This window comes from Gekko japonicus, unplaced genomic scaffold (assembly GCF_001447785.1).
Source record: "Gekko japonicus isolate JY-2015 unplaced genomic scaffold, Gekko_japonicus_V1.1 scaffold2056, whole genome shotgun sequence".
Classification (NCBI taxonomy): domain Eukaryota; kingdom Metazoa; phylum Chordata; class Lepidosauria; order Squamata; family Gekkonidae; genus Gekko; species Gekko japonicus.
Window position 1 is genome coordinate 69,815 of NW_015177081.1, and position 12,008 is coordinate 81,822.

The window sequence follows — 12,008 nt, forward strand, 5'->3', positions numbered from 1 at the left end:
TGACCTCCCCACCCTATGCTTTCTTTGCTGATTTTTTTGTGTTTTTACATTTGTATGGTGGGTTTGGTTTTAAGGGGAAGAAAAGCAAGATATGCACTTTGTAAAACGAACACATAAAATAAACACTAAGCCACAGCTGCTTCTAAAGTTTCCCTGCACAACACTGGAGAAGGAACACAGCTAAAGCACCTACACATGCATGAAATTAATCTTGTGGTCGTTTGGATCATGGCCACGTGTGAATCCAGTGACTGGCAGACATGCTTTTGGTTGCTCATTTACAGCAGCTACGAAAAATGCAGAGCACAATGAACACGACTGGGAAGTGTGTTTACTGGACTTCTCAGATTTTATTTTTAGGTCATATAAGCCTGTTGTTCGAGAGACTTCGCATTTGCATTTATTAGAAAATAAGGACATTATTTACATGATGGGGGGAAATCCTTTGAGCACACTGACGGAATGACAACTTCATGATATTGCAGCAAACAGGACGGTTCAGTCGACATACTTCCCGAGAATGTCGCCGTCCCGGAAGATGAAATAGTCCTGCAAGAGGAAACGCAAAACTGTCATACACTAAAGACAAACAGCAATTAGTGCATGCCGTCAAGATACCTCGACATTCTTTGATCACAGAAAATGATTTATTGCTTCTGCCAAAGGGTCAGTGTTTCACAAATATTAACCCAAGGCCTTCCTTCTACTTTAAATTGCTGGGGGGGGGGGGGAATTAGTGGATAATAATCTCCCTTGGAGCCAAGCAGTAATAGTAATTGTGCTTACTTGGGAGATGGTTTCTCCTTTAAAACACACTCTATGTACATGAACGTAGTAGTTCTCCACTGCCACGAGGAATTAAAAATTCCAAATCTCTCTATTTTTGTAGAATGAGGCAGTTCAGAGGACTATGTGGCCCTGAGGAAGGACTGTTCTGAGTGCTGGGATAAGTGTAAACAAATAAGGATTTATTTATACAAGAACAAAAATAGGTTTCTGGGTATTTTTTAACTGATGTTGAAGAAAACAACATAAATATAACTGACAAAGCTTGGCATCACACACAGGCTCTCAAACACCAAAACTTAACTCTGACAGTCTCATCTCTCTCTCTCATAGCCACACAGGCTAAACTCCAACTGCTTCTTCTGTCATACAGACTCTCACAAAAACTCTCTTAGCCACATAGGCTAAACTGTTTGTCTTAGCCACACAGGCTAAACTCCAAAAACTCTCCACACACTCTACAAACACAGCATCACCTCACAGACACCCCTCCTCCCACACTTTCATTCATCAGCCAATCACATCACACTTGTCTCCCTCTTCGCTCTCCTTACATTACTGCAGTCACACTAAACATTTAAAGAAACACACACACCGAAACATGAAATCATTACAGTAATCTTTAAGCCATACAAACACAAAAGCTTTGCACGTTCTGTGGAACAACAGTGTGGGAACCCTTCCTGACCTCCTCAGGTGGGCTGTTCCACAAGGCGGGGGTCAATACAGGCCAGGCGCATGAACAGGCACTTGCTGATCTCACCCATTCCTTCAGTGGCATCTTCAGAAGGCTTTGGTCAAATGAGCAAACCTGTTGCAGCACAGCATAGTGGTAGAGATGATTCTGCATGTATATGGGCTCACGGCCTTTCAGGGCTTTGCAGGGGATAATCGGGCTGTAGCATTCTGCATCAACCGGAGTTTAGCCATACACCAGGACACGGCAGATGCAGAGATTTTAAATGTATTTTTAAATGCTACTTTCATCATTGTAATACTTCATTGTAAGTTATTTCAGTACTGGCCACGTTAAACAGCACAGCAGAGGAGGAAGGCACAAGAATGCTATTGCCTGTTCCTTTTGTTTCTACACACACCAAAAAAACCCCATAGAAGAGCCCTGCTGGATGAGACCAGGGAGGGTCTATCTAGTCCAGCATCCCGTCTCACACAATGGCCAACCAGTTCCTCTGGAGGGCCAACAACAGGGCAGAGAGGCTGAGGTCTTCCCCTGAGAAGAACCTCAGAAGAGCCCTGCTGGATGAGACCAGTGAGGGTCCATCAAGTCCAGCATCCCGTCTCACAGAGTGGCCAACCAGTTCCTCTGGAGGGCTAACAACAGGGCAGAGAGGCTGAGGTCTTCCCCTGAGAAGAACCTCAGAAGAGCCCTGCTGGATGAGACCAGTGAGGGTCCATCAAGTCCAGCATCCCGTCTCACAGAGTGGCCAACCAGTTCCTCTGGAGGGCTAACAACAGGGCAGAGAGGCTGAGGTCTTCCCCTGAGAAGAACCTCAGAAGAGCCCTGCTGGATGAGACCAGTGAGGGTCCATCAAGTCCAGCATCCCGTCTCACAGAGTGGCCAACCAGTTCCTCTGGAGGGCTAACAACAGGGCAGAGAGGCTGAGGTCTTCCCCCGAGAAGAACCTCAGAAGAACCCTGCTGGATGAGACCAGTGAGGGTCCATCAAGTCCAGCATCCCGTCTCACAGAGTGGCCAACCAGTTCCTCTGGAGGGCTAACAACAGGGCAGAGAGGTCGAGGCCTTCCCCCTGAGAAGAACATCAGAATAGCCCTGCTGGATCAGACCAGTGAAGGTCCATCCAGTCCAGCCTCCTGTCTCACAGAGTGGCCAACCAGTTCCTCTGCAGGGCCAACGACAGGGCAGAGAGGCTGAGGCCTTCCCCTGAGAAGAACCTCAGAAGAGCCCTGCTGGATCAGACCAGTGAGGGTCCATCTAGTCCAGCCTCCTGTCTCACACAGTGGCCAGCCAGTTCCTCTGGAGGGCCAACAACTACAGACAGAGACAAAGGCCTTCCTAAGAACCTCAGAAGAGCCCTGCTGGATCAGACCAGTGAGGGTCCATCTAGTCCAGCCTCCTGTCTCACACAGTGGCCAGCCAGTTCCTCTGGAGGGCCAACAACTGGAGCCAGAGGCCGAGGCCTTCCCCTGCTATTGCCTCCTGGCACTGGGATTCAGAAGTTTAGTGCCTCTGAATATGGAGATTACATGAGCTAGGCAGGAACAGGAGCCGCATGTGTCTGAAGCTGCGCAGGTGAGGGAGCTGGCACTGCTTGGAAGCACAGGAGCTAAGCAAGAATAGCAGAGAGATTTGGGGGGAACGGAAGCAAAGACCTTCAAAGGTTTAGGAAGAAGTTATGCGGGTATTCCAAAAAAAGAGTTCAGGGGAATGCTGTTTTCAAATAAAGTTAAACCTGTACAAAGCGGCAGAACCAGATCAGACAATATAGTTTTTATCTCTATGGACCAACCTTGTCCCCCAATACCACCTTCGTGCCACCGTATTCTGGTAGTAACACCTTCTCGCCAACTTTTACGCTAACAGGCTGATGGTTCCCATCCTGCAAGGGAAGGACAAAAGGTTAATAAAATCTTGGTTCCAATGCTGTGAGAAGCATCCGGCAGCCAGAACACAGTTGTCAGTCAAAATAGGATAACCAGGTTAAGGGCTAGCTGACTTAGAAGAGTTCCATGTAACATCTGGGGTGGAAATAAAATGGCTGCATACAGACAACCGACAAAACCATGAGCTGTGTGGTCTAAGAAGAAGCAAAAAGAGGAGGAGGAGATTGGATTTATACCACGCCCTTCACTACCTGAAGGAGTCTCAGAGCGGCTTACAATCTCCTTTCCCTCCCCCTCCCCACAACGGACACCCTGTGAGGCTGAGAGAGCTCTGACAGAAACTGCTCTTTTTTTTCAAGAACAGCCCTGTCAGAACTATGGCTTGCCTGAGGTCATCCAGCAGGTGCAAGCGGAGGAGTGGGGGAATCAAACCCGGTTCTCCCAGATTAGAGTCCGCGCACTTCACCACCACACCGAACTGATATGAGAACTTATATCAGAATGAATTCTTTTGCAAGACTTCAAGGTGCTGGAAGCCTCTCGTTGATTTTTGTTGCCACGGCAGACTCCCCCTCTGGGACTGATATGCGAGTGTCTGTTCCTCAGTTCACGGACTGTGGGCTTGCCGGGTGGGTGGGGTGGGAATAAAGCCAAGCCAGAGGACTGGTTAGGGGCTCAGGAACGCACAGCAGGGCCCAGATAACCGTCACTTGGAGTTTTATTTAGAAGGCTGCTGTAGTCGTGGTCAGTGTTCCCCCTAAGCTGAGTTAGTGTGAGCTAGCTCATCGTTTTTTAGCCTTCGGCTCACACATTTTTGCCTTTGCTTAGGAAGGATGGCTCCAGAACAAACTAATCTATGCAGTAGCCAAATAGCTCGCTCACAAATTTAATGCCAGCAGCTCAAAAAATAGAATTTTTGCTCACAAGACTCCACAGCTTAGAGGGAACATTGGCTGTGGTCACTGTATCACTTGCTAGGATACGTGATGAAAGATTATTCCTGATCATTCATAGCATACAAAACATTGAAGAAAAACATGTTTAGAAACCCATCGGACGCATACCTTTCCTTTAGAGCCTGACCCGGTGGCCACCACTGTGGCCTGCAGCACTTTCCCTTGCGATTTCTCCGGGAGCATGATGCCGCCTTTGGTGACGGTCTCGGCCGCACATCTTTCGACCAGGACCCGGTCAAAGAGTGGAAGGAATTTCTTAAACGCCTGCCCTGCCTGTTAAAACAAATTGTAAGTCATCATGCACCATAGAGAAACCAGGTTTTTTTTGGTCTCCTGGTCAGTTTATGACATGCTCTGAATCACAGATTAAAGTACTGATCCTATCATGGAAGCACAAATATAAGTCTGAAAGGGACAATCTCAAACAGAAGAGATTGGATTTAAACCCCGCCCTTGACTACCCAAAGGAGTCTCAGAGCGGCTTACAAACAACTTTCCCTTCCCCTCCCCACAACAGACACCCTGTGAGGTAGGTGGGGCTGAGAGAGCTCTTTGGAGAACGGCCAGCTCCGAGAGAACTTGTGACTGACCCAAGGTCACATCAGCAGCTGCAAGTAGAGGAGTAGGGAATCAAACCCAGTTCTCCCAGATTAGAGTCCACGCACTTAACCACTACACCAAAGTGGTCTGTACTACTGCATATGGTTTACAGTAAGTAGGACCGTATTAAGTAATCTCTCTACTGCTTAATGTGTCATGTGATTCGTTATGCCATGCTTTATTCTTTCTTATAGGTCCAGACTTTTGTTGACTGTACTATGTGTAACCCACCTTGAGCCCCTGTAAGAAGGATAGACTATCAATAACGTAACTAAATAAGAAAATATCTGAAGGGCTGAGGAGGGCAAGGAGCTGTTTCTGTTGGCGGCAGAGAATCACAGGACTTGCAATCATGTGCTTAAATCAAGGGCGAGAAGGTCCCAGCTGGATATTAGGAAAAACTTTTTGACAGTCAGAGTTGTGCAACAGTGGAACCAGCTGCCTAGGGAGGTGGTGAGCCCCCCCTCCCCAGCAGTCTTCAAGCAGCAGCCGGACAAACACTTCTCAGGGATGCTCTAGGTTGATCTTGTATTGAGCAGGGGGCTGGACTAGATGGCCGCTATGGCCCCTTCCAACTCTGTGATTCCGTAATTCTAAAAATTTACGAATACCTCATTTCTGAACAAGGGGCCACATGTGTCAGTGTATCAGAGCTGGACATCATTTATTATCCTACTGTGCAAGGACCTCATGGGAGGCATCCACGGTTCTCTCCCCTCCTCCATTTCATCCTCACAACAACCCTGCGAGGTAAGCTCAGTGGAGAGAAGACAACTGGCCAAAGGTCGCAAAGTAAATCTCACGGCAAGCTTGGTTTCAAACTAGGTACTTCCAGTCACACCACACAGGCTGTTGGAGTGGCGAGGGACCTTAACCGCCTGCTTCGTACCAAGAATCATTTTAAAAACTGCCCGGGCCCTTAGTTATCCAAACCCAGGCTGTCAAGGACAGGATGATTCTGAGGTATTTGGCATGACATCTTGGTAGGATTCCACAGGCTTCACTCCGCAGACCTCGCTCAAAGCAGGGATTGTACTCTGGAATTTTCCTGCAAAACTACCATTTCCCCTGCCAGATGAAATACCTACTTTACTTTATTTAACAGGGGCCATATTGTGTTAAGTAATGATTTATGCACAGGCATGTTATGGGAATACTTTAGATGTGAGACAGGGAGTTATTCCAGTTATACGTTTTAAACGAAAGAGCAAACGTAACAGAAACGACTCTGGAGACCGGTCAAAACTTTGTTGGTTTAGCAGTTGATGAAAACAGTTTGGGAATATGAGTAAAACATGTACATTAAAACAAAAGCTCAGGCTTAAACATAAGGCGCTTTCAGGAATGATTAACTTTTAAGGAATTTAAGCTAGCGTTCAACTATTTAGAATGATGGACTTTGGACATTATTAGCAAGCTTTAGCACAGTACACGACTCACTAACTTTAGTGCTAAAAACAGAACAATCTACAACCGTGTCAACTAGGAATGGATTAATAAGGCTTTTGTCTGTAATCCCTTTTGTTGCACATCTGTTGGGCCGCGGCAACTCATCTGCAAGGTGAGTCACGAAGCCGATCTCCGTTTTCAAACAGGCTGCAGAAAAGACCAAGCAGGGACAAAAAGCCTGCGGGTTTAGTTAAAACATTACTCAACTGTGCCGTAAGGAGGCAGGCTAGCTGCGCAATGCTGGCTCCCAGCCTTTTCTAGCTGCTTCCACAGGACGGCCACATGGCAAGACGGAGCCCTACAGAAACAGCTAGAAACGAGAAGGGTGGGGGGACGCTTCGAGCCATTACAGGTCGCTGCTGCAGAAGGCAGGGGGAAAATCAAAAGTATTTCCCTGCAAACAGACCAGATGGCGAAGAACACCAAGAACACCGACGGGCAGGACACAACCGCTACCTTGTTGATAACTCCCCGATAAAGTGCAATCTCCCCACACCAGGATTTCTTTGGTTTTTACGTGGGCAGTCAAAGGCAGCATCTCACTTAAAAAAAAAACCACACAACTCTATAAAGTGGATGGAACATTGGAATCTCTGTACTCCCAGCCTCATTACTAAGCCAAACTACCATGTAATGGCCACAGGGGCTTGCAGAGCACCCGCTGAGAGTTCCGGGGAGGTGCGACTTAGTTCAGAAAGGCCACATGCCCCAGTGCAGATTGGGGCTCCAGCAGAGGTTGGAGCTGCACCCCGGGGGAGCCCACAGCTGTCATAGGGCCAATGTTCCCTCTAAGCTGTGGAGTCTTGTGAGCAAAAATTCTACTTTATGAACTACTGGCATTAAAGTTGTGAGCGAGCGATTTGGCTACTGCATCAATTAGTTTGCTCTGGAGCCCTCCTTCCTGAGCAAAGACAAAAATGTGTGAGCCGGAGGCTAAAAAAAGTGAGCTAGCTCACAGTAACTCAGCTTAGAGGGAACACTGCATAGGGCTGCAAATTCCCATGACAATCACCTGGCAGATGCTATGCGTAGTCTGGACCAGAGTTTCATCCCAAAGTAGGAAGAGGAAGGGCAAAAGGCTGAGCTTTTCAAAGTTCTAATAAAGCTCTTGTTCTAATAAAGTCCAACGATAATGAAGTACCTGGAAAGGTTTTAAAGTTTAGTGTCTGCTATTTGCAGCAAAAACAGTTATTGAATCAAAATGGAAAGCTGATTGTAAACTAAACTTAAGCTTATGGCACAACAAGTTGTGGAACATATATGTAAATGGAAAAAGCAACAGATGTACTGAATTCAAAAACGGTTGACGATGGGTACACTTGTATATGGTTACCAATAGTAACATATTTGGTCTCTCAAGAAGTTATACCAGATGTAATTGATATAGTTCATTTATGGTAAATATTGACTAATATTATACTCATTTTGTGAATACTGTTCAGCATTACCTTTGTTATCAAAGAATGTACTTATCCTTTCCAAAGGTTTGTTATAGTTATTATTGAAAAATGAAACTGAATTAAAAAATTACAAAAAAAGTTTAGTGTTCTCTTCCCTACAATCACAGCTGCCGTACAGGTTAATAAAGGTCTTGTCTATTTTCTTCCCACCTTTCTGGAAAATGGGAATTAGTTCTGTTAAGATGAAGGGAATTCTCAGGCCGCCTCATTTTATTACATACTCCAGACCAGCCAAAACGGCTGAGATTATTCAAAGGCACCCTTACTGCTGTTACAGGAACAGCCCAAAACATAGCAAGGTTAAGACACCAGAGTTCTTCAGTTCCCAACACTTTAGGCTTGTAATAATACTATTTAATAATATGCTATTATTAAGGACAGCTTCTTTAGCTGCATAAAGACTATGTTTTTACTTGAATGGAATTTTGTTCTTGCAGCTTTACAACAGGAAGTTAGACCATGTACCTTCAAAATCTTACACAATTATAGAAAGAGAATACAGATTTTGAAATCTCAGTCCTTTCCCTGCTAAAAAAGATGAAATGTCATAAAGGAAAGGTAAGCACAGCAACCCTTGAATAGGTTCAAGGAAATGGCTTAGGAGCATGAAAGGAGCACAGGAAATAGTGCACGTGCAGAATACTACCACCTAGAGCAAATTTATTACCCGGAGCCAAGATTTCCCAGCAAGGTTGCATCCCTTCACTTTTTAAATTAGACCAAGCTGCATATTTGCTGTTTCTTACACATGGATTGGAACTATCTCAATCAACGTTGTTCTTTCCCCCATTGTGCAGCCACGAGGACAACAGCCCTCCCCATTAGCTGGCCCCTTTAACACCTGATAATAAGAGATAGACAGCCACTGGATATGGAGGTTTCATTTCACTAACACAGCTAATAGACTACTCCTCCCTGAAAGTACTTAATCCTTCCTCAATCCATTTCTGTGAGTAGTCATTACCGTTAGCCAAAATATGCATAATCTAGGATACAAAAGACTCATATCTCCATTCCTACTTGTGTCTGAGAAGGGAGCTTCGACCCTTGAAAGGTTATACCCTGGAAATTCTTCTCGGTCGAAGGTGCCACAGGATTTGAATCTAACTAGTCTTAAAAAGCTCTCTCTTTATCCTGAATCTGCTGCCTAACCAATCTAAAGGGGGGCAATTCAAGACCCCTGGCATTATGAGCAGAGGGGGGGGGAAATGCTCTTTAAACTGTTATCTTCGCAATATGACCAATCCTCCCTCTAAGATGTGAAGTCCTGTGCGCAAAAATTCTGCTTTGTGAGCTACCAGCATTAAAGTTGTGAGCCGGCGATTTGGCTGCTGCAAAAATCAGTTTGCTCTGGAGCCCTCCTCCCTGAGCGAAGAGAAGAACGTGTGAGCTGGAGACTAAAAAAACTCTGAGCTGGCTTCACACTAATTCTGCTTAGAGGGAACACTGAATATGACCATTTTATAATCCTCACCATCAATGTTCCCTCTAAGCTGTGGAGCCTTGTGAGCAAAAATTCTACTTTGTGAGCTACCGGCTTTATAGTTGTGAGCGAGCGATTGGGCTACTGCAGAAATTATGTTTGCTCCGGAGCCCTCCTTCCTGAACTAAGACAGAAACGTGTGAGCCGGAGGCTAAAAGACTGTGAGCTAGCTCACACTAACTCAGCTTAGAGGGAACACTGCTCACCAGGCTCCTGTCCAGGCATTTTTCGCACCCCCCAAACTAAAACGACAAAGGACACGAATGCTCTTGTCATCCACTAACTCAATTTGGGTTTTTAAGACTGAGCCATCTGTTGCACCCAACAGAATCCCCGCCGGGCCCCTCCTCTCGCCCTACCCGGGGGGGGGGGAGAGAGACCCACACATGCAAAAGAAACGTTGCAAAACAAATAATGCAAAAGGCCATTTTTTCCAGCGTGGAAGGAGGGAATGAAAAAGCAGCCGCCTCCCACCCGGGCTTACCATGGCGCCTGCTGCGGGTGCTCTGCCGCTCTCGCCCTCGCGCGCTCCCGTCACTCGAGCCAGTGACCCGCCGCCCTAGCACATGTGGGGAAAGGGTCGCGCAACCACTGCGCGTGCGCGCCACACGCCCTGGTCGCCGGGGAGTACTTCCGGCGGTCACGGGGCGAAAGTCGCGGAGGGCACCGAAGTATAATAGGCCTCCGCCAACGGTCCCCTCGCTCTCTCTTATGATTTCTTCTCATTCAATTCATAATCTTCTAACCCACTTTGCGGGCCTCCGTGTTCGCTTTCCTTTTTCGTTCCACAGGCCTTGGAGAGGGGTGGGCGCGTGAGGTGGGGGGACGGGCCGCCGGAAGTGACGCGCCGCCCCCTGCGCCCCTTCTCGGCGCGCATGGGCCCTTCCAGAAAATTCTGGAACGGAGGGGACCCGGAAACCTGCATACTGCATACCCGACGGGGGGTGGAAAATCAATCCCGGCGAGTGGGCGGCGCCCGGCGAGCAGCCCCGCCCCCTTTCCCCCCTTCAGGCCCGTTAGAGGGGCGCTTGGGCGGTGGGCGTGGCTAGCGGAGTTATGCGGCCGCGCTGGTTCCGGGGCGGGACGCTGAGGCGGCGTGTGAGCGCGCGCGAGAGAGAGCGAGAGAGAGACCGAGACGTCCGCGCTCCTCCTCCTCTTGCCGCCAGTCCGCGCACGCGAGAGCCGCACCGGCTGAGGTAAGAAGAAGAACGAGGAGGGTCTCTTCGGCGATCCCCCCCTCTCCCCGTGAGAACGGCGGATGGTCCCGACCGAGGGCAGGAAAGGGGGGCGGGGGCGGGAGTCGCCTCAGGCCGGCAGCGCTTCCCTCACGTGGGCTCTGGCGGCGCGGGAAGGAAATCAAAAGCACACATTGTTGTTGTTTATTTATTTATTATTATTATCGTTTATTAGTATTATTAGAGTTGGTCGTGGTTCGTTCGGACGTGCGTGGCCGGAGCCTCCTGGGCCGGGCTCGCGTGCGACGTGAAGAGGCCCGGGGGCGCCTGCGAGATAAAACCTCAAAAGAGAGAGAGAGAGAGGCGTGCAGGCGCCCCCCCACACACGTACACGTGTATCGTAACGCGCGCTTCTCGGACGCGTGTACGGGCTCGGTCTGGAAGGGCTTGGGTTCGCCCCCTGGAGGGTTTCGCCCCCGGCGCCCCCGCCCACGTAGAGGCAGGGCCCACCCGGGCTTCGCCTCTTGAGCCCTCCTGGAGTCCTGTGGGCGATGCTCCCTCTAAGCTGTGGAGTCTTGTGAGCAAAAATTCTACTTTGTGAGCTCCTGGCATTGAAGTTGTGAGCGAGCGATTTGGCTGCTGCATAAATCAGTTTGCTCTGGAGCCCCGTCCTTCCTGAGCTGAGACAAAAATGGGTGAGCCGGAGGCTAAAGAACTGTGAGCTGGCTCACACTAGCTCAGCTTAGAGGGAACACTGCCTGTGAGCCCTGGGGTCCTGCTCTGTGGGGCTACCGCTGGCATGAAAGAGGCGAGCGAGCGGCTTGGCTGCTGCAGACATTCGTTTGCTCGGGAGCCCTCCCTCCCTTCCTTTTTTAAAAAAAAGATTTATTTATGATTTTTACATGACAAAGAGAAAAAACAAAGTTGCGGTATACAAATCAAATGTTGGAGCTTACATTCAACATTAGTTCTAAACCGTTTGTTAACGCTGTACCATCTTTTTGGGAGCCCTCCCTTCCTGGGCGAAGACAAAAACGTGTGAGCCGGAGGCTAAAAGGCTGTGAGCTGGCTCACACTAAACTCGGCTTAGAGGGAACACTACTGGCATGAACGTTGTGAGCGAGCGATTTGGCTGCTGCATCAATTACTTTGCTCTGGAGCCCTCCTCCCTGAGCTAGGACAAGAACGTGTGAGCCGGAGGCTAAAAAAACTGTGACCTAGCTCACACTAAACTCAGCTTAGAGGGAACGCTGGTGGCAATAGAGATATATCTCTCTATTTTATCTAGCAATCTATTATCAAGATTGATAAATAGATCTATTGGGATAGATAGGTGATAGAAAGGGGCATGTGCACATCTATATTCACACACATGCAGCACCGGAGAACTGCAAGGAAACTGGCTCCACATGTTATTTGTGTGTGCCTGTGAAGGCTCTCTCCATGCACGTGTGGGCGCCTGAGATAGGGACCTTTCCTGCCCCCCCCCTCCAAAGGAGAGGGCTGAGGGCAGGGGA

At 48.3% G+C, this 12,008-nt stretch overlaps 2 protein-coding genes across 3 annotated transcripts in view; one reads left to right on the forward strand and one right to left on the reverse strand.

Moving 5' to 3' along the window:
- LOC107124753 (MOB-like protein phocein) overlaps positions 1 to 10,103 on the reverse strand; it is a 50,341-nt gene extending 40,238 nt beyond the window's left edge. The window contains exons 1-4 of one of the 2 annotated variants that reach the window (XM_015428259.1): positions 9,801 to 10,040; positions 4,433 to 4,597; positions 3,275 to 3,364; positions 348 to 549 (exon numbers count right to left, since the gene is read on the reverse strand). In XM_015428259.1, coding sequence (XP_015283745.1) covers positions 499 to 549; positions 3,275 to 3,364; positions 4,433 to 4,597; positions 9,801 to 9,803 — 309 coding nt within the window. In that variant the 5' untranslated portion in view covers positions 9,804 to 10,040 and the 3' untranslated portion in view covers positions 348 to 498. Of the gene's footprint in view, positions 1 to 347; positions 550 to 3,274; positions 3,365 to 4,432; positions 4,598 to 9,800 lie in introns of those variants that run through there. The other variant, XM_015428260.1, reaches the window with a different exon arrangement.
- A 317-nt stretch (positions 10,104 to 10,420) lies between these two features.
- Positions 10,421 to 12,008, forward strand: part of HSPD1 (heat shock protein family D (Hsp60) member 1) — a 26,280-nt gene continuing 24,692 nt past the window's right edge. Inside the window, exon 1 of the mRNA XM_015428258.1 lies at positions 10,421 to 10,512. The gene's annotated coding sequence lies outside the window, so the exon portion shown is untranslated. The remainder of the gene's footprint in view (positions 10,513 to 12,008) is intronic.